We start from the raw sequence: 22,859 nt of genomic DNA on the forward strand, positions 1-22,859 counted from the left end.
GATGTCACAACTGGGCCGATGCTTATGTTATTTTACACAGACACTGCAAGTGAAAAAAATAGAAAAATAATTTTTCTTTACTTTTGAGGTCTTTCACTGAGTGCTTCTTTCCAGGTGTATCTGTTCATATTTAATGCCAAATAAAATGGACTAGTGTAAATCTCAGGTAAAAAAATCACATTAAATACATTAAATTGTTTACCAGGGAGCTTGCAATGTATATGTATCTTCTTGTCTGCAGCTGGATCAGTCACAATATTTGAAATTTGTTTACTGGGACTGGGTAAGCAGTGGGAAATCCTGTTTCCTTCCTTGGATGTATTTTTGTTACTAGCATGATACAGAGCAATGTATACAGAAAAAGAATCAGGAATCAATATGTAGAGTGAAAAATAGGCTATTAATTACCTTTTCCAGACTGCTTTGTTGAAGAAGACATGCTGGAAGGAAAAAAAAAGCTCATTAAGTATTTATATCACATTAATAGCCTTTTTTGTAACCTGCATAATTTAAAGAACTTGCAACACAAGGGCTCCAAGTAATCTCCAGACATTTTGAAGTGCCACTGACACCAGCAAAACTTAGGGACTAAATGTATCTTTATCACTGAATTAAAGTAAACTGGTTCGTAACAAGTTTGTCTGAAGAATGTGGCAAAACCACCACCTGCTCACTTATTCTCTGGGTAAGATGGGTAGAAGACAATCTTTTCATTTTTCTGTTTGGCACAGTATTCCTAAAATTTTGATTAATGGGTCTAATTTTACCAGTTTATCTCGGCTACATTGTACTGGTGAGAAAACAAAATTTTAACTGAGAATGCAGCAAATTTACATGACCAGTGGCACAAAGATGATAGATTATTCTGGCACTTTTCACCAAAAAGAGAATTTGGCATATTTTGATTACCAGACTTTTGCAACAAATACAGCTTGTTAAGAGAATAATTATGCAGGTGAAAAGAAAGCTCACTGTTTTTGCAGAAAAATATCATCCTGAGCTGCAATTTGATGCACGATTTATTAGGCTGCTGTGAGGACATGTTAGTAGCATGTGATCAACGCTTTATTAGAATTAGTTAATGTGCACTTTGATTTCCTGGCAGATTCTTACAACAAATTTTCATTTTCTTCTGCCTCATTGACTTTGGCTGTTTTTTCTCGTACATTTTTCTTTTTGTCATCTTTGACCTTTAGCCTCTTCAAGATTCCCCAGGCCCAGATACCATTCTTATCTTCATCCTGCGATACAGACCTTTGGAGTATGCATGTGATTATCACAAAGGAAAATGTAATGTTCTTCTTAAAAGGCCCAGTTAAATTCTCCATTGATGCACATAATTATCATTAATTCCCGAAGAGAAGTTGCTTACCCAAATGCTAACATGCTAAACTAGAAATATGTATGTTAGGCCACTTTTAGCTACCAAGATAGATAGAATAGATATAATAGATATTAATCTAGAGGCTTACTGTTTTCATGTTGTTACTCAGCAACCTAGCATTTTAGTTTGTTATTTTCATTTCAGACCTATTCTGTCTAGTTGGAGATTGGGAGATTTTCATGATTGCAAACTGCTTTTGCTGACATATCAAAATTTCAGAACAAAACTTCTTTAAAGACTGAAGAACCATTTTCTCTAGCTTCACATAGCCATTTTGATGTATACCCTCTTGCTGATTATCCTAATACGTCAAGCATAACAATTCTAATTGTTATACTTGATTCAAAACCGCTAAAAACTGAAAACATTCTGTCAAAGAAGCAAATTATTTAAAATATATAAAAAACATACCTAGGTGTAGCATCCTCTTCATCAATTTCATCATAAATGTCTTGATCAGAAGGAGGAGGTTGGATCATGTCTTTAACAGATCAAATAGTGAATTAATGCAATTATATTTCATGCTGCTGACTAAGGTATTCATTATAGACCTCTTTACTGTGCATGCAGTTTATGCAATATCCTTGCAAAATTCTTTCTGTAAGCCAGCCCAGACCCTTTATTAAAACAGAAATTTAGACTTATCCCAGTTTAGAATGCTATGCACAGTATTTAAATGTGGCACTGCCAATCACAAGAGCATAGATACTGAAAACAAATGCTTCTACAGTGCAGTCAATGAAATTCTAAAAGGCTGATTTTGGCCCAGACCTTATGATGACTTTTAAGTTTTCATGTGTAACTCAAGTGATGATTGAACATGTCGGACTAACACTCTAATTATCACAAGGTGACATCTTTTTCATCCAAAGAAATCAGAGACAAGAGCAATGTAAACTCCCCATTTTGGTGTCAGTTTTGACCTTCGTACCCCACCTCCTTCAGTGAAGGGTTAGCTTGGTTTGCATGTCCAGTTGTAGGCACTGGTTAGAGTAGGCACTGGAATCTGTATTCAGCTGGCAGAAGCTCCATTCAGTACTGCCAAGGAATGCTTCTGCCATGACCAGTATCTAAACCTGAAGATGGGAAGATGAGCTGTGCTCTTGGGATTAACAGAGAACGCTATGCAAATATATATGCTAACAAAGGGGAGACTGGGTTTGAATGTGTCAGCTTGACAGCATGAAGCTGCTGCAGTTGGGCCTCCAGTGTGCTGCTGTAAATGAAGTTCCCCTTCACTATGTCAGCAAAATGAAGCTTTAACTGATGATAGTGCTGGCTCTTTCAGAACTGGATTTCTCCCATACAAACCCTTTTGTTCATGTTGATATTTTTTCCAGTTACATCTGTGCTGTTTTGTGGGATGATTTGCCTTCACACACAGGTAAAAAGTTAAAGTTTGGTCATCTGGCATGCTGGTGATTCACATTCTCTGAACACAAAAGTCCTGTCTTACTCAAGTTCCCATAAGTGGTGGAGAAGTTAAGTTGGCCACTACCCTTTCCTATTTGTTGCTTGTTAGCTAACATTTAACTTGCTTATGGATAGTTACTGCATCATGTGGAAGCTGCAGAAGTCAGAATGTGAGGGTAAGAAATACATAGAAACAGCTCCCCCCTAAACACATCAGTAGAACTTACTTCCACTTCCACCTTGGTCACCACTTTGACTGGAAAAACAAACAAAAGACATTTTAGAGACAAGCAGCCATCCTTCAGTAAAAGACAACACTATGATCACCCATCACTTCTGCGATTATTAATTCTAAACATTTTGGCCTTGGCAAAAATATTTAGAATGTATTTTATATTCCTGTAGATATCTATATTCCTAAAGATATCTATATCTTCAAATTAAAGAATGAAATATGCCTTTGGATCACAGGATAATCTGTGTTGGAGGGGATCTCAGGAGATCATATAGTCAGACTTGACTGGAATAAACATATAATATGACTGAGCACTGGAGAGTAGATCCAGACCCTTTAGATTCATTTCTTATGAGGCAATCTTCCTGAAATGAAATGGTAAACAAGTTAATTTATTGCTCAACTAGCTTTCAGGGGGTATAAGTGTATGTTTCTAACTATATGGAAGAATTCTATATTAGCCCAATGGTCTAACAGTAGTTGAAAAAAGCTGGAGAGGTTCATAGTAGCTGAGATTATTTCCAGGTCAAAGCCTTAGCTAAAACTATACATCAAAACAAGATATTTGTTAAACTCTTGTGCCAAGAAGTACTGAAATACAACACCCCTAGTCATTTATTAATTTTGGAATATTAGCAATACTACTGATGATGAGATAATACTTTTGGTCAAGAGCTTTTTTTTTGGAAAGGCATTCTTACAGTGGTTTCAAAACATGTTGATATATGCCAGACCTTCCAACAATTCATGCTCATGAACTGAACAGAGTGCTGTCAATTACTAGAGAAGATAAAAATGTCAAAATACAGCTTAAAGGATTTAATGAATCTGAGCCAATCATTCATCCTTCGAAATTTATTGAAATACACTGTTATTTTAGTATGCAACAGTGTAAGTGCAATTGTTTGCTTTTAAATTCAATAAATTTTCTAGATTCTTTGCATTGAGGTCTCTAATTGTAATGCTTGCCCTACTGAAAAGGATCAACCAAAGATACCTCTGCAATGAAGTAACTAATGCTGAGATTACCTGGAACCTAGAACAACTAACACAACTCTCATGACTAGGTTGTGATGATATGAGACCCATGTGCAGGGAGGAAAATTGATACTGAGCAACCTGGAAAAATATCAGACAGAAAACTATATTGGTTGCATGAAGAATGACAGCCTGAAGACAGACTTTTCCACATGCTGCTGCTGGAGCTCATGGGGATGTTCTAGCAGCCAGCCAGCTGCAGTCCATTTATTCCAGTCCTTTTATTCCAGGCAGACCTCTGAGATAAGGAGCCTCATGGCAGGTGTAATGGCTGAGTGCTTCAAGATAGTTGTCCTAAATATTGAAATCCTTTGCACGCATATGCAGATGTCTCATCTGAGTCCCAGGCTCTGTTTCTGCACATCAGGACATTTAATGGAGAATGGTTTGTTGAATCACATGTTAGAAGCAAACTTTCCTGTGAGGTATGGTAACATGAGTACCACTGTTGTGCTAGGTTATGTGATAGCCTTGGCTCTTGTGACAAGACCACTAGGGTATTTCCCTGCTAGCAAGTCTGGTTTGCTGCTGGATATGTCACTTCTCCAGCTGCCGATCCATTTGATATGAAAAAGACACACTGAAGTAGAGAATCTGCAATGTAGTACTGCACTGCAAATGCATGGAGACTGTGCCATAGACGAGAAGCTTCTGATGAAGTCAAAAAAGTATAACTCATACTCATCTTACGGAATTTGAGAGGCCTTGTATTCAGGGTCAAATTCGTAAGCCATACTCTTTCCTGAAGGATTATACCAGACATGATTCCAGAATTCCCTTCTCGTCAAAATGGAAGAGGTAGTAAGAGTTAAAGACTTGTGGTGAGGCTCATGAGAGCAATGAGAGTGATCAGGAGTTCCCTGGTGCAGTGAGTGTTTCCATTGCTTTTAGAATCTTTTATTCTTACATCTTAGAAAAGGGAGCATGTAACTCCAAAAGACAGAGCAAGTAAAGTAAGAGAGAGAGAGAGAAGAGAATTGGACTTGCTGCAGATGATTTGTAATCCTGTATGGTTTGCAGTTTTTCTCCTTTGGATTTCAGTGAAGTAGGTTCTCTCCCAATAGTATGGGTTCCTCCTAAATATGAGTGCTTACAGATGCTGGATTTCAGAATTCATCTAAACTGCTCTGAACATAGCCTGAATAGCTACATATAGTAGCTATTACACATTTTTTGTATAAACTTTTGTGATGAGAGTTGGGTTTGTTGTGGTAAAACTTCCCCTGTGTAGGCTGACCCAGGTGAATCACCTGTTCCTTTTTAAGCATTACTTATACATACCTGCTAGTAGTGTCCTGCTCTCCAACATCATCATATGTTTCTTGATCACTCTCTGTATGTTTCACAGCAGCTCTGGTAGATGGTTTTTGTTTTCTTTTTAAAGAATCATAATCAATCTCCACCATGGTTGTTTTAATGTATCCATCTAAATAAATGAAACCATGCCGTTTAAGGGTCATGATAAAGGGATGATTTTAACAAGAGGTTCAGAACCAGTGACTGAATTGTTTTGTATGATTTTTGGAAACTTTCAAAGAAATGTCTCATTCCAGGCAGCCTCATCTATCAATAAAAATACAAATATCATATCTATCTCAGATCGCCCTGTTAAGCCCTCCTTTGCTGATATTAAGTTCACCTTTATTTGCTTCTCAGCTACAGCAGAATAATTTTCTGTGCAGGAATCGTGGGGCAGACTCCTTTCCTCAGCTGGCTTTGGGATCACTTTTGGCAGGATGTCTACCCCCACCTCCTCTCTACCACAGAAAGTTAGTCCATAAAGAGATAACCCAGGCTGAATGGCTCAGCAAGGGGGCATCTCTGGCACCAAAAGGGCTCAGTTCTCAGCTAAAAATCAACATCTTAGTATGGAGAGCTGATGTGGGAAGAGATAAAAAAATATTCTTGACTAAGAGACCCTGTTTTGCAAACTATAAAAGACACATGAGTTACCACAGGGGCAGAAGCCTTCTACACACACAGCCTGAAAGTATGGGAGACTTCATCCTGGAGTCTGGGTGCAGGTTCTGTGATTGCTTCCCTCCAGATTGAGGGAAAGGATCTCAATGTAAATAAATAATTCCTTCTGTAACAGACCGATCCAGCCATTACTAAAGAACTTGCAAACAAAGAGTGGGCATTGGGGTGCTGATCACCTCAGTAAAGCTACTGCCTGCACCGGAGGCCTGGGCAAAAGGCAAGGACTTACTTAACCCCCCACAGCCATTCCTAACAGTGCTGCAGTCTTGTGCCGTATTTTAGGGCAGTCCATGACATAAAGTTCCTGACGGGTCATCAGGAGGATCATGTGCATTGATCTTCCTTCAGGCTGGCAGACACACTGTAGCTGCATTGACCAGAGCAGTTGACCTGAGATGAGGAGCTCTGTCTCTCCTGAGGGTAATTTTAGCAGGTATACTGCCTGTACAGAAGAGTGCACAAATGGATTGATTCCTCCAAGGTGAAAAATGCTCATGCATTTCTTTGAAAATGGAAAATTCACCACTCTCCTTCTTCTGACTGAATGCAGTTTTTAGTGTTTTTCCTCTCAAATGTAAGACATTGATCTTTGCTTTTACTTAAATGATATGAACTGATTTTCCTCCTTTGTTTTGTCTTCTCGCAGACCTGGCCTGTGAACATGGAAGGCCAAAGCATTGGTGCAACAAATTGGTCTGTATTATTGAAACATTTCAACGAGAAGACTTGTACAGCTTCAAGTTTTGCTGACACAAGAATTAATTCATGACAAGTAAATGAATTAATGGACTGCACGTGCACTAGAAAATACCCTTCTCCCTGCCCTCACCAATGTCTGGTTTTCTGGGTACAAAATGATTCATGTAATTGACTTATTTTCACAACTTCAAGGTATCATGGAAAAGCTGTTATTGGAACTTGCCTCTTGAGATCATCTTGGCCAGTTCCTCTAAACAAACATGATCCTCCATTAGAGCAAGTTGGCCAGGACTGTGTCCTGTTAGGTTTTGAAGATCTCCACAGCTGAAGACTCCACAACCTCTTTGAGCAACCTCTTCCCTTGCTTGGTCACCCTCACAGTAAAAAAACCTGTGTTTTCTGCTGTTTGAATAGAATGCATTTCAATATGTGCCTGTTGCCTCTTTCACTGTCACTGGGTAACTGGAAAAAGCCTTGCTCCATTTACTTTACATCTTCCCACCAGGTATTTATGGACAATTATAAGATACCCCTTAGTTTTCCTTTCAGCAGGCTGAACAGTCTCAGCTCTCTCAGATTCTCTTTGTAGGAGCTACACTCAGTTCCCTACTATCTGTATGTATCTATCACTACAAACTGCTCAGTTGGTATCATCTACAATTTTGTAGAACTCTATTCTACATTTGTGAACAGTCTTACTAATTTTATTATCATTTTAGTCCCCCTAAAGATCAAGCAAATGCTTTTAATAATTTTGATTGACTTTATGGATCAACCTTTTATAACCCAGGAGCCATTTCATCAACTCCTTTATACTCAAAGATCCACTGATGGTATTTATACAATAGGACAAACATCTTGGATTTCAGAGAAAATAAAATCTGGAAGTCAGTGAGGAACTTTCCATAGGAATAGGAAGAAGACAAAGACTTAAAATGGACCCTTATATTCTCTGATTCTGTTTTAAGAACACCCATGTTATGTTTAATACAAAGACATGAAAAAATGCAATACTAGTAACATGCAGGGAGCTGGGCTCTGGTGTTATTTGAAGGCTGCTGACAGGGAATTCACACTCAGTATGTCAGTGAACGTCCCAGAATACTGTGCCTATAGGTGTTACATTATGTTGTGCAATAACTCCCTCCTATAGACCATGCCTCATATGGCAGCTGAGGATGGAAGAGTGAGTTGGGGTAATTATTTACTCTGGTAGCCAGTGACTCAGCCATGCTAAGGCTAGCCCTTGGTGCAATGCTCACATGTTTGCTGTCATGCAGTGAAAACATTCAGGAGCACAGTGAAGAAACAGAACTCACAGCATTCTTTTATCCTGCCCAGCCACTTTCCTTCTGGGTTGTCTGTGAGGCGAATGATTTCAATCTTATCCCCCTGTTTGACAGTCAGTTCACCCTTCCGTCCCTTGTGGTCAACCCGAGCTCGTGCCTGATGAAGGACTTCAATGGGTCCTGTTAACTGAAGAGGACACAGAAGATGTCACAGATGTGAAAAAATGGAGTTCTTTCCCAGACATTCAAAAAAGAAATTAAAATAATGACGATAATCGTTATTTATTTCATTGACATTTAAAATAGTGTGGGCAAATAAACAGAAAGGTTTCCTCCTGCCCCAATTATAAAGTTTAAATTAAAAATCAGAGATTAAAAGAGAGGGGAATGGCATGGCAATAGAGCAGTTGAAGAACTGATTGGCAAAATCACAGAAATACTAAGATTAAAATCATCAGACTCGTCTATGACACCTTTTATGAGTTTACAGAACAGATTATTTAATTTCAATGGGTGTTTCTATTTATTTCCAGCAGAACTACTCATAGAATCATAGAATCTTTCAGGTTGAGAAAGACCTCTAAGATCACTGAGCTCTACCATTAACCTATCACTGCCAAGTTCAACTAGACCATGTCCCTAAGCACCACATCTACATGTTTTAAATACCTTCACAGATAGTGATTCTACCACTTGACTGGGCACCTCTTCCAAACCTTTACAACTCTTTCCATGAAGAAATTTTTCCTATTATCTAAACGAAACATCTCCTGTAACAACTTGAGGCCATTTCCTCTTTTTCTATCCCTTGTTACTTGAGAGAAGAGACTGATGACCACCTGGTTACAATTCCCTGTCAGGCAGTGTGATAATGTCCCCTCTGAACCACCTTTTCTCCAGACTAAACATCCCATGTCCCTCAGCTGCTCCTCACAGGACTTGTGCTCCAGATCCTTTCCCCAGCTCCACTGCCCTTCTCTGGATTCACTCCAGCCTCTCAGAGTCTTTGTTGGAGTTAGGCACCCAAAAGTGGACATGGGATTCACAGTGTGGTCTCACCAGTGCCAAGTACAGGGGGACAGTCTCTGCTCTGGTCCTGCTGGCCACACACAACACAAGTCATATGAGTCATATGCTTGACACAAGTCATATGAGTAAATATTCAGTCATATGAATGTTAATGAGTCTGCCACATAATGCTTTGTGTTTACAATTCTACTCTATAAATGATCCTGCAAGATCACAAGAGATGATCACACTGTTTACTGATGTTCAGGATTCACTTTGTGAGGTCTTTATGTTATGTTACGAAGAAGCCATTTTGGGATTTAGTATTTCAACTTCAAGATACGTATTTTGTAGGCATATTGCTTTTGCCAGTTACAGATTAACTCAGGAGTATCTATCCTGTATAAGTGGTCAACAAATGGGAAAGAAAATGTGCCCTAAAATACATTTGTTTAAGAATAATAAAGTGCCTTAATGGCTGCAGGAGCACAGTCTCTAAGCTAAAGTTTTCTGTGCACTGATGCCTACACTTCTTGTGAGTGGTCTAAAAAATAGACTTGGTGCCTAATGAAACCAGCTAACTCACTATTATTAACTCTGTGTACCTTTAATATGAAGCAGACTGTGTGTGTGTCTTAACTCATGTCAGGCTCTCCACAGCATACCAAGGCCATGATGTGAATCACTATGTATACAGAGCATAATATTAAGAAATAACAAAGCTGCCCACTGTGTACAGTGACACTGAAAGTAGCAGGAGAATTGTGAATGGGCATTAGTTAAGAAAAACTGACTGGCAGACTTGTAAACTGTGAGAGCATGCTGACCACCAGCTACGCAAAAATGATTTAAAACATAAAAACTATTTAAAACAGAAAAAACTATCTCATCATTTATCCCCTGAGAATGACTGTAGCTCTCCTATATAAGCCTTACTTTCCTCCTTCTCATTTAGGCTGGAATTTACTGCAATTCCCTTTCTACCAAGGTCAAGGGAATTATACTGCAATTTTGAAATCTTTAAAGGGCTAAATATTTTGTATCTGACTACAGTGAAGCAAATAATACTATGTGTATGAGATTCAATTCCCACTTTTATTAAGGGCTTTTGATGCTATTCTAATGAAATAAATTATTAGAAATAGAAAAGTGAAAACAGATTATTTTAAGGCTTTCTTACATAGAAAAAAGGTGAGAAAGTAATTTAATGAAAAACTGTGTAAGCACACAGTCTTTGCCATCCATCAGTGCAGAGCTTGCATTCAAATATATGCCAAACAAAAAAAGGTAAAAACTCTTATTCAGAATTTATGCAAATGTTTAAACTACCTACCGAAACAAATAGTTTCATAGCCAGGTGAAAAGTATATTTTGAACTTAACAATGCTAAATAATGTTTCTTGCATACCTTTGTTCACATTACCAAACAGAAAGCTTACTTTAAACTTTTTCCTCAGTTCATGCTCTTTCTTTTCTTTTTCCTTTTGTTCTTTCTTCTCTTGGTCCATTCTTCTCTTATCTTCGTCCTGCTTTTGCTTTTTCCTCATTGGTGATCTGAAAGTGCATTGCCAGGACAGAATGCATGAAGCAAATCTCCCTTAGAGCTATCTTACCCAAGACTGACAAAAAACTGCAGGTGATGAAAAAAGGCTTCTCCAAGGGAAATCAAAGCTACAGATTCTAAACCACAATGAAACTGCAACAGATAGAGTAAGTGGACCTTTACTGTACGTATAAGTTAAAGCATCTGTCCTCATGAGGACAACACACCAGTGAAGGTTATCCAGCTCCACATGTGTGTGTCCAAATTTCTCTGAGCTAATTTTTTGAGTATGCTTGCGAACTGGCAGCAGTCTTGTTGTTGTACTTGACACAGCAGTTAAATATTTACCCAGGCCACCAGTGGTTGATGCAGACTGACCTGAAGCCTCAGCTGCCACTGGACTGTGTTTTTAAACCTGATTGCAACCTATTCCAGCAGTCGACACAAATGAGTCAGTGTTCTGCACTCATTTCTTCACACCAGGGCACACTGCCTGCTGTGCCTCCTGTACTGAAAGGTACTGGGGTCTGGGAATTTGGGGTGGAATTAGGACTACATCTCCAGCTCTGCCATTTGGCTGGAATACCTGTTTTAGGAACCCTATGGAACTGATTGACTGAGACTCCCTTCTTCTTCTTCTTCTTCTTCTCTCTCTCTTTTTTTTTTTTTTTTTTTTTTTTTCTTTAATACTTTTGGTGAACATTATACAGCTGAAATATTCTACATCAATTATTAATTCAGAGGAAATTGGAGTTTTTCTTTGGCTATTATAATACAATAAATCCCGTAGATTTAGGCATTACTGGGCAGGAGAGTCATCAAAGGAAAAATCTAAATGGAAGAAGAAGAAGCAGAGCTTGTATTCTGTCTCTGTAGCCTTACTAGTTGACTCAGGCAATGAAAATTGTCAATCCAGCCTCTCATAGGAGTTCTAAGAACATTTAGGTAAAAACTCATTAAAAAGACCACAACAAAAGATCTATCTGGGACCATAATACCTTGGGGCTGAGTTTATTTTTCCTCCTAGGCTGTAATTCCAACCAGTGGTTCAGACATACTCCTTAGATCAGAAATCAGAGTTCTGTTACCTTGATCACAACTACATTATTTAATTGCAGGAGTTTTGCCATGCCAAGGCATGGCAGGTCTAACTGGGAAAGAACTTCTGGACTTTCTCCAGTCCAAAAGAATGAAGACAGTAATCCCTGGCAGGGACTGTAGTGAAATAAGAGTTTTGTGCCAGATGAAATACACCTATTAGAAAAGATAGTAATAAAGATACAACAGGTTATAGACTTTAGAATTACTACCTGATGTCATTAATGTCTTCATACGTCTCTCCATCACTTTCTTGGCCCTATAAAAATAATCCATTTTCAAGGGTCTAAGTACAATTGGAAAGATATGAAGAAACTTGGTCTGCTGTATAATATTCATAAAAAATTTATAAAAAACATATATAGCAAAATGCAAATACCTTTATTCTTCCCCAAACAAGTTACTCCATTATTCAAAACCTCAATTCTTTTATTCCTGCTATTTTTTTTTTTTTACAATATCACACCTATAAAGCCTTGGATTGTTAGGATCACATTGCTTAATCCAAAGTGGATGTTTTAATTGCAAAGTGTATCCTGTAAAGTCTTTATTTTTGTTGATGATTGCACTGCCATGATGAAGGTGTCAGGATTAGCCCTATTTAGAATGGAATGTGAAGGAGCTAAATGGGACTCAGATTAGGGTCCAAGACATTGTCTTAGTCCTTATATAGCCGGTGCTTAAACACATTGATAAAAATCTGTGATTAACTGAAATATTAACTGATATATTATATCACTACAATGGAACAGGGTCATTATTTCTATTATTTCTGGAAAATTCCAGTGAAATTAAATATCAATAATAATAAATAGAAGGCATAGTTTTGCATTTTTTTTTAATCAATTTTTGGTGTCTAGCCAGCTTTGATAATTTGTTCCAGTTTACTCTCCTTCCCTGATTTTATTTCTATCCTTCACAAATAATTGCTTCTACAACTTAGTGTGAATACACTGGATTAAATCTGCAAGTAATTGTCTAATGGATTGAAGAGGTTTTACTAGATTTGTAAGTTTTTTGCTAAACAAGGATAGGTTTATGTCGGTGGACAGTACTTACCTTCTGTGTATTTCCATGACCTATAGGAACAAAAAAATAAAACCAGGATATTTATTTTTTTCTTGTACTGAAAATATTCATTCTAGCATTAACTATTTAAAACTGCCTATAACATCAGTGATGTTAACTAGAAATATGTGCAGTCTCCTGGTTTTTGATGAAGGTATGAATGCAAAATTAATTTTTTCTAAATTGCTTTGTAGAACACTGCAAACTAAAAATACCTACAAACAGCATATTTTACTATATATTTTAAAAGAGGAAAATCTGTTTTAAAAAATCTTTAATGACACTGGTGAATTTACCTGTGCTATTTGTTTACAAAAATCACTATTTATATGAAAAAGTAACTGTCAAAAACCTAATAAATCCAAACAGACCTCAAAGAACAGCTGAATAAGTAGGCCAAAGGCTCTTTTCCTAATCCAGCCTCTGCCCTGGGCAGCAGGAGAAGTTATTCTGTGAATCTCCTGCTTCCCCTTTACTCTGCAGGCAGGTAGGTAAGACAAGCTCTGCATCAGCTGCACAGCCTGCAGTACTGTGAGTGGTGGATGGCACACTAAATGATGCACAGTGTGCCTGGCACAGACCAAGTGCCACCAAGGAGGGATCAGGGAGGGATTCTTTGTGTCACAATCTGCTTCTCTGCTGCTCCTGGTACAGCTACTGCCTCAGAAAACAAAGAGACAGTAAAAGCACAGTCAATTGATCATTTTTTAAAATCAAGTATAAAACAGTGTCTCCTTCACCAGACCAGACAATGTCAACTCTGAAAGAGCAATATTAATTTTGGTTCAGGTTTGAAAATCTGGTGATTTAAGGTCCCACCGTATTTCCAACCAAACAAAAACAAAAAGAAAAAAAGAAGAAAAAAAAGAAAAAGAGAGCAGGGAGGGGTAAGAAAGAAATTCAAAACAATTTCTGAGAGTCCATCATATTAATCACAGAACAGTAGATCCATTAGTGTTATGAGACAACCATAAAGCTGCAGACCCAGTATAATTAGTTACACAAATCATTCTTCAATACAATAAACTTTTGTTTATCTGATAAATACAACATGCTTACAGCTTCTCACAGTAGTCATTAATTAAAATGTACAAAATATATGCATCTTACCCTGTGAAACAAATTCAACATCATCATAATTTTCTTCATTGTCTAGGTTTCTGTAAGTTTGAAAAGGCAGACATGTGAAACCTATGAAGGTGGTTTTATGATTACATTTTATTCACCATGTTTCTGGTGCTTTTTATTATCTATTTTATAGAAAGGCTGAACATCCATTGAGCCCTATATCCTACTTAAGTACACAGAAGATTTTTGAAATTGTTCTCCTTGACTGACTCAGTGTTTCAGGTGGGGCCACCTTGATTCTGAGTAAAAAACATCAAAATGAGCCAAAGGCACTCAGATACCATGAAGATGAGCATGGTATGAAAAACATCACAAGCAAATGGGCTGACTAAATTGAAAGAAACTTTGGGCTTTTTAACCATTTTTGCAGGTACAGGCTTCTTACAGTATAGAAGTACAATATCAGACTTTTGCTCAATGCTAAATATAGCTCTGAGACTTTGACTTGTTGGGCTTAAAGTCTAAACAAGGGATAAGAGAAACAATAGTGTAAAGGTTAGGCAAAGTAAAATGTCACCAGTGCTCTTAGATTTAAAATGTTGCCCAAAAAGAGAGAGAGAGAAACAAGAAATTGAATTGATAATATAACTAATAATATCAGGGACTTTTAACTTTATAAGGCCTTGTAACAGCAGAAAGGAAATAAAGGCTGATAGCCATCATGGAGGAAGTATAATCAAAAAAGGACTTGAAAGCAGAATGGGATGTTCTATAATTGGCTTGATGGGGAAGCATGGAGACAGGTGAAAGCAAAGGTGTCAGCACCCAGGCACAAATTTTCAGCAGAGGGGAGATTTTACAGGGCACACAGGAATGGGAGAGCAAAGAGAGCATCTGGAGGTGACACTTCACAGGTGTCAGATGTCAAACTTGGCTCTCATGCCTTGGTAAAAAGGAGGATGCCCATCATGGCTGCAGCAGGTACTGCGGCTGTGAGGCAGGACTGATGCTGTCACGCAGTGCAGATCTGGACCCGCCTCACTCTCTCTGCCTGCTGTTGCACTTTGCAGTACCTGCTGGCCTGAGAGCAGCTCACTGTTCAGGCTCAGCTTCATTCTGGTCAGATTTGATGCTGGCCTCAAGTACTTACAACTCTGTCAGCAGAGGTTCCACTTTTGTAGGCAGCCCTTCAAAGAAGGATAAAGAAAGGAGCCCTATATCAAGTGGCTTCTCAGAGGTTATCACACAAGGCCACAACACAGCCTCGGTGCAGTGTCCCAACCAATGCTGAGCTCAGTTCCTCCAGCTTGCAAAGCTGCTTCCTGGGGGTATTGACTCATAGACCTGACCCTCCTCGCCCTCTCTGCTCAGAAAAATTCAGGGAAAACGATTTAGGCAACTAATGTTCTATCAGTGTTTAAAGTCTTTGGATTGTTCTTGAATGAAAAACCAGTTTGTTCTCTAACCCTTACCCTCATCAACAAAGGCAAAAAAAATGTTATAGACAAGACAATTCAGGGAAACAAGTGAATAGACAGGGGTTTCAAACTAATAAAGGCTAATTCTAAACAGGCCAGGTGCAGGGTGGGATGAAGCAAGTAGTGTGAGACACCTCTCTCAGAAACCTGGAATTCATGCAGCCTTCACCTGCTGCTCCAGGAGGAAAGTGATAGGCAGAGAAAAGTGGGAAAATAAAGACCTTGTGGCTTATGTTCACTCACGTTGTTTCAGAGTTGGGCTTGATGTTTCTGGGAGGCAGACTGGGAGCTGCTGGCAGGGATGGGTGAGAGGCTGGTGGAGGAGGTGGAAACTGCACAGTGGAATGTGATGGAGGTGCCGGTGGGGCAAGGGCTGCTGAGGAAGGTGCTTTCTGTTCCAAACCTTCATTTTTAGGATCTGAAATAAAGCAGAACGACTGAATTTATCAAGCAAACATCTGAGGGAGGAACTTCGCTGTGTTTGATGAAGTTTTGGGTAAGATATCAGTACTGCACACACCCCAGAGAAAATATATTTTGTTGAACCTGCTCTTAGATATTTTTGTTGCATTATCTTATCACCGCAAGAAGCAGAGAGAAGGAGGGAAGGAGACTCTGCATTCAAGAAGGCTCTATCTGTACAAGGCCTCGAAAATGTCTTTGAGAAGCCATGAACAAGACACAAAAACAGCACAGTTCATCCAATATATTAACAACTGTGTTTTAAAACTAAATAATAATTCAATTCCACAATTCGCTTAAAAAGGATCAGCTGCAGAGTTTCTTTGCTGAGTTTTTCTTGCTCAGAGAAAGAATTTTAAGGGAAGGGATGAGAGAAGAAAATATATTTTGGCATTTATAAAGAGAGGTACAGGTCTCTGAACATCTTCAAATACATTTTGAATGTCAGTTTCAAAAGTCTGGACTTAATTTTCTAGCAAGCTCATTCTAGAAAAGTGGCAGTCTGCAAAGCTGCACAGAAGCTACACTCTCAAAATGAGGTGTAGCCTTGAAAATGAACAGTTTTTAAGGCACAGAAGGCACAGTTCCATGAGCGAGCTGGTGTGCATGTGTGCTGCGCTGAATTCATGCTCCTTGCACAAGCCACAACAAAACCAAAACCAAAACAAACAAGCTACCATTGCTCTGAGAGTTGATTTTGAGATAAATTATTCTACACAAGCAGATTAAGTCAGAGTTTGGATGCCATGATGTTTTTGAAGTATCATTGTTTTTTAAGTATCATTAGTGGATTAAAATCTACCCAAAAAGAATTGTCCCCAGCTGCATGGAGACAAATCAAGGAAAACCCAAGGAAGAGGAAAACAGAGGACAAAAAGCAAATTCAGAGTTCTGTTAAAATCAATTACAGCTGAGAAGAAACCCTGTGTCTTCTGGAGGTGTTACTTAAGTTCACACCTGTGAGAGATTAAAATCTTGTCAACTAAAGGAAACGTTAACCACACAGAAAAAAGTGGCTCAAAACACAGAACAATGAAAAATATTTACTAAAGTTCAATATCAGAACTGAAAATTGCAAGAAGCTATTGGAAGAGTGCTTTTAGCTTATTGGGTGTCTGGAATTCTGTCCTTGTGCTAGACAGGAAAAGGGGAATTGATAATTCTAGGATGGACCTTTCCATGTCTCACATGGAAGTCGAAGTGAAATTATCAAGCCTTGATGGTTTTTCTACTTACTACCACACAACTCAAAAATTTATGGCTAAATATTTCTTGATGGATGCTTGGACCAACTTGTCAACATACATATGAGCAATGATGCATTCTAAATCTTCTTAAGTTCCTCCATTACTTAAAACAGCAAAAGTTGTTTTTGTCTATAGTTCCAACATGGATGATTACACAGGTGAATTCTTTTGTGCTTTGTGCATTAAGGAACACACATCTTACAAAAAAAGATCCTTACAATTTAAGATGTGCCAAGATTAAATTTGTACCACTTCTCCTTTTAACATTTTATTCAAAAATATAGTCCAAAACTCAAGTGAAATAATCCTTTCTCTTAGCACTGAGGAGGCTACAGCAGGGTAAATGTGTGCCAGCTGGAGAGTACCCAAAGGAGAATAGTGAGAATGAGATCTAGAAAACATGGATTTCTGAATATAATGAAGAAATAGTGGTTGTTTAGGGAAACATGGTAAGACTGGGGTAGAACAAAATTAATACCTAAGTTTCTAGTAGTGAAGAAGAAGATAATTTATACTTTTTTCCCCTTCTTTTCCATAGTGAAGAAGCAATAAGCAACATGTTTAAAGGCCAGCAAAATTTCTTAGGAGGCACTTTCTAACAGTGAAAGTGGAATTTCCATGCCTTGAGGTCCATATTGAAGAGTATGGCATGAATAAGTTCTAGTACAATTGTTCTTACCCTGTACATCAGGATAGACATCAACATAGTGAGAAACAACTTCTTTATATTCTTCCAATTCAATGGAAGATTGAATATATATAATATATATATTCTTCCAATTCAATGCTGATGTCCTTTGATTGCTGTCCTGTGTGCTGCATCACATTTGAAAAATTTGCTACTGTATTGAGACAAACAACTAGAGATATACTAAAGTAACATTTTGAATAAAATATGTTGTTGAGTTGTTTGAGGGGTGTTGGCAAGAGAAAGAATACTATAGAGTCTTTGTAGTGGTACCTGTTTGTTTAAGTTTGCTTACTATTAAAATCTGCATCTTACTATTTTCTAAGTTCATCAGGCTTCAGGTTCTATTACTTTTACTTTTACCTTTGCACACAGGGTCAAAAGCCTTTTTGTCACTACTGTTTTATACCCAAAAGGTATTGACACCACTGGCACTAATACATAACTCAGATTTCTTTTCAGTGACTTTAAAGACTCAACTTCTAAAATCTCAGTTAAGGGTGTGCTATTTTATTTATTTTTTCCCCATGTAGCAATTAATTCATAACTATTTCTGTTATCTCTCCAACCTTTTCAACACTAGAAAAATCTGGGACTGGAATTCTAAAGAGCATGTGCTTGTCTGGCACATGTAGTGATGAAAATTGCAAGTCTTTCTTCATCTGGCCATATCTCTGCTGACTGCATCCAGGGGGTTTCAGTAGTTTCTCCAATTGTCATCTCTCCTCCTGTTTTGGAAGTGCAGACTCCTGACTATTAAAATAAGGTGCATAAGCAAAAAGCTTTTATTCAAAAATTTTGTAACTAAAATAAAAATCCTTTAGGGATAAAACTCCAAGAATTTAGAGTTACAAGCTGATAACCCTTATGCATTATACTCTTGTGTCTCATCATAGTCCTTACTCAATTGTAGAGTTGCTTATAACTTGATTTTTTCCCCTAAATCATTACACCTCTTGTTTCACTGGTATTGTTTACATTACTTCATTATATATGTACATTTGAATAAAAGCAAACTTTGTTTAAAAGAGCCAAGGTTACACACGACTGTGCTCTTGTTGTATCTGAATATCTGCAGACTATGTCTTAGCATTTAATTCTTCACAGTCTTTATTCATCCACAGACTACCAGCTATAATTTCTCATTGCCCTGAAACTTTTTATAAGATGAATACCACTGACAACATGTATCTCCAGCTGAATTCTAGATTCTAATCAAAGAAAGCACCTGGAAAGAAGTCTGGTTTTCTGTTTGTTTATTTGGGTTTTTTTGTTGTTGTTTTGTTTTCCTGAAAGCCACGTTAATGGATATTAATGATACTCTCAAATTTATTTTTGTATTTTATTAGGGAATCATGTATTAATTTTTCTGTGGTTATATCTATGTTGCTCTAACAGTGTGTTGTATATGTGCATACCATGCATATGAACCTTTTGCATAATACTGTATTACTTGTTGTCATAAATTTGTAGGACTAAGGTAAAAATTCTTCCCAAGTCTCTGTGCATAATACTTCTTTCATCTGATGTCTCTTGAGAGCCAAATCCAGACAATAGGAAATAGCCAGGAAAGGACACCACATGCATTTTAGATTAAGTGTTTATTTTTATTTATAAAGGTTGAACAACCTGTCCTTTTAAACTTTTGTAGTTTGTTATAATGTAACAATCTAAATAATCATCGTATTAATGGAAGAATTGCTCTTTTATTTTCTAACTATTAGAACTGACTCTTCTCTGCCTTTAGAGTTTTAAATAGCCTATTTAGTTACACTTATGACCGAAATTGATGTAGGTGTAAAATACTTTCATTCTAATATTAGAAATAGTGGAATGATTTAGGTAGGAAAGTGACATACTGAAAAGCTGTTTGGAAAAAAAAGGTGTTTGGAAAAAAAATCAGGCCTGATGAGACAAAGCTATCATAACATTTCAGAAATGTTGGTGATTTTTTTTCCTATTTTAATGGAGCATTTAATTTTGACTCCAGTTTTTGGCTGTGTTTTGTTTGTTTGTTTGTTTAGTGTTTGTTTTGTTTTGTTTTGCTTTTTCTGGGACACTTCGTACTATGAAAACACAGAAAAGCTCTGCAGAGGTACTCGAACAGCAGTCAGCTGCAGACACTTAGATCAAGATATTAAACTGAAAATACATCCTGGCTTCACATGCCCCTGAAGCACTCTGATCACAGTAAACAGTGTTACGGGTGGTCAGAGTGTGGCAGCTTTGACAGCTAACACCTTAGTTTCCAAATAGCCTCTCCTCTCTTCTTAGGACTCTCATCTTTTTCACATGTTGTGCTGCACTGAATAAAAAGAGGCAGAAACTGAAGCTCTTCAAAAAGAAATAAAAGAACAGAAGAAAAGGGACTGCAGCTGTATAAAGAAACTTGCCATAAAAATTGTCCACAGAATGTCCCAAATATCCCATTACACTGCTGCTTGTGGCTTTAAACTTCTTTAATCATGCCCAGATCCTCAGCACTTACAGTACAACTATGCACAGAACACTGCAAAAATCTATCTTGTGTTCTTGGAGAAACTTCTCCAACAGCTTCCATATAGGCAGTGCCCAAAAGGTCACTTACATTCTTGGGAATGTTTGTTTATGAGGAAGTGAAGGACACTGAAGTTGTCTTGATGCAATACTTGTGACTTTGACCCTTGCCATTCTTGGCTTGTGAAAGGGAAACACTGATACATTTTTGGTAGCCAGTATGATATCTAGAGAAAGATCCCATCTTCCCTTCATGTCCAGATATTCTGTGTTCAACAGCAGAAGACATCGACCTGCATAAAAGAGCATAATTTCTATGCTTCTCCCATGTGAACTCAAAGAGAAATTTTAAGTCCAGCTATTTTGGAACTTGTGAATTCTATGTGGGAAAAAGCATCCAGGGCAGAATGAGAAAAAGCCATTCTCACCCTACTGAAAGCTTCAGTGCTGTACTGAAATACTTTATCACTTTGTCCTGAGATGCTAATACCATAAAATGTAGGGAAAGTCCTAGCACTGCCCAAAGTTCATAATGGAGTACACCTGGAACAAGCATTACTTGGTGGGATGGGAATCTTATGGGAACCAGCCCTTTGGTCATAGGTGGTTCTCTGTTTTACAAAATTGTAAAATTAATTGGACTCATGTGCAAGGGTGATTCTGGCTCCAGTACTAATAAAGCTTAAACGACATGTCTCTATTTATTGCCTCCCTAAACACCAGGGTATCTCAGTGTCTGGGTGAAAGACTGGCACACAGAAGAAGGTGAACATTCAATTACCAACCTGAGCAGAATAGATGCTATCCAAGGGAAAAAAAACCCACATATTTTTTAGCACTCACACCTGCAGTTCTACATCCATCAGCTGAAGATACAAACCCATCTGTTCAATCCAATCAGTATTGCAATGGAATGGGTTTATTTGGCACAAAGCTTTTAATTTGCCACAATGACAAATAATAATTTTGATAATCTCTCTTGAAGCAGGAAAATATCCTGTTCTAGTAGAGTGTGGTCTAGCTTCAGCCATATTTTTCTCACCCTTGGCTGGACTGCAGCAGCAATGTATACCTGTTCTGAAGGCCAGCAACACTTCAGAAATCCCAGATAGCTCACAGCAGCTGTGTTGATCTTATCTGCAACACACTCTCTTGAGAATGCATTAGCCTGGCCTTCAGTTTTCAAACAGTCCAGACTTAACTACAAAGACTGAACTGTTAATGATGTTTAAGGTATCAGGATGTAGCATCCAGCCAATCCATTGCCTGATCTAGAAATTTCTGGTCCAAAGCTTCATCCTAAATAAAACTGGAACTGAACAGCAATGCATAACACTGTGCATTCCATTTTGAGTGACTTCATCATGCCTGCTGTACCATAAATAGCATAAGTACATATACATATGTAAGAAAATCCCTTCTATAACAATGCAGTCTCTTGAACTGATGCAACAAAGCAAAGAAAAAATCTGATTCTTGACTTTGCATATTAAAAAAATCCACACCGTATTTCATTGGCCAAGAATATGCCAGTTGGTGAGACCTTATTCCCTTTGACCCTGATGCAGTGAGTTCCTGGTGTGCTGTTGACTTCTGCTTTTAGTAATATTAAGAAAACCTGACAATGAGCAAGTACTACAAGTAAACTTCAAATATTCTGCAGGAAAAAATGCCTATAATTTAAAAATTCTTAGTGAATTTTTATAGTTTTCATCATGAAATTACTTCAGGAATTTTGAAACATTTATACATCAGAAATTCTTGTGCTTTAAAATAATCCTTTTACAAAGCAAAATGTTTTTTAGTTACTCTGCAAACCAAACCTGCTTTTCAGTTTTACTGCAAAGCACTTTACCACTTGTACATGCAAGACCTTGGAAACTTTCTGAGTTTTACAGAGGGTTTACTAAGAACCTCCAACAACATCTACAGCAGCTGATCAGCCACTTCCTACTTCATCTGTAATGTGCAGAGAGCTGTGCTGTGCTCTGCTTCCCTAACCACACATTTAGATACAAGCCATGGTTTCAGGTTTCATTATTACACTGCTTTGGGGCTGCTCAGAGTGAGCAGGTAAACTTACAACACAGTTGAAGCTCAGTGCTTTTGATAATTCTGTTGTTACACATACTGTAGACGACAAAGTTCAGTTGCAACACTGCTCACACCTTGAAAACAAAGAGCACGGAAAGTTTCTGGTTGTTGCTCTCTTTGAGTCCAAGCCTTACTTTTAAAAATGTCTAGGTACAATCTTTTATAAATTTTCATTTATTCTCCTCATCTCTCCTGATTCTCTTCCCAGTTATGTTGTTAGGGTCCTTTTTTCTCCTTGGTGCAAACAAAATTACATCCCAAAAAGGTGGAATTTCAGACAAGGAAAAAAGGGGAAACAAAGACCTAAGTAACCATCCTTTTTCAGATCACTTTGCTGATGGTTATTCATACATCATGAAAAAGATGATCAAAGCAGGTCTGTCCTTTTCTATGTGAAACTTCTCATTGGTCTCAATTGGAAAATCCTTCCACAAGAGATGCACAGACTACTTAAGAGTGTTTCACATAGCATTTAGCACTTATTCTAACTCTTATATTCTCAAAAATACCATAGAATTGACATATTCCTAGACTGCATACCTGTTAGGGAATTTTTCCCCTTCCATATATG

At 37.8% G+C, this 22,859-nt stretch overlaps 1 protein-coding gene across 3 annotated transcripts in view; it reads right to left on the reverse strand.

Moving 5' to 3' along the window:
* FYB1 (FYN binding protein 1) overlaps window positions 1-22,859 on the reverse strand; it is a 53,168-nt gene that overhangs the window by 9,925 nt on the left and 20,384 nt on the right. For 2 of the 3 annotated variants that reach the window (XM_063423038.1, XM_063423037.1), the window contains exons 3-13: window positions 15,545-15,719; window positions 13,866-13,915; window positions 12,747-12,766; window positions 11,900-11,946; window positions 10,486-10,600; window positions 8,069-8,225; window positions 5,352-5,496; window positions 3,025-3,053; window positions 1,796-1,865; window positions 1,114-1,254; window positions 409-440 (exon numbers count right to left, since the gene is read on the reverse strand). In XM_063423038.1, the coding sequence (XP_063279108.1) occupies window positions 409-440; window positions 1,114-1,254; window positions 1,796-1,865; window positions 3,025-3,053; window positions 5,352-5,496; window positions 8,069-8,225; window positions 10,486-10,600; window positions 11,900-11,946; window positions 12,747-12,766; window positions 13,866-13,915; window positions 15,545-15,719 (981 nt within the window). The remainder of the gene's footprint in view (window positions 1-408; window positions 441-1,113; window positions 1,255-1,795; window positions 1,866-3,024; window positions 3,054-5,351; window positions 5,497-8,068; window positions 8,226-10,485; window positions 10,601-11,899; window positions 11,947-12,746; window positions 12,767-13,865; window positions 13,916-15,544; window positions 15,720-22,859) is intronic. The other variant, XM_063423039.1, reaches the window with a different exon arrangement.

This window comes from Prinia subflava, chromosome Z (genome assembly GCF_021018805.1).
Source record: "Prinia subflava isolate CZ2003 ecotype Zambia chromosome Z, Cam_Psub_1.2, whole genome shotgun sequence".
NCBI classification, from domain to species: Eukaryota; Metazoa; Chordata; class Aves; order Passeriformes; family Cisticolidae; genus Prinia; species Prinia subflava.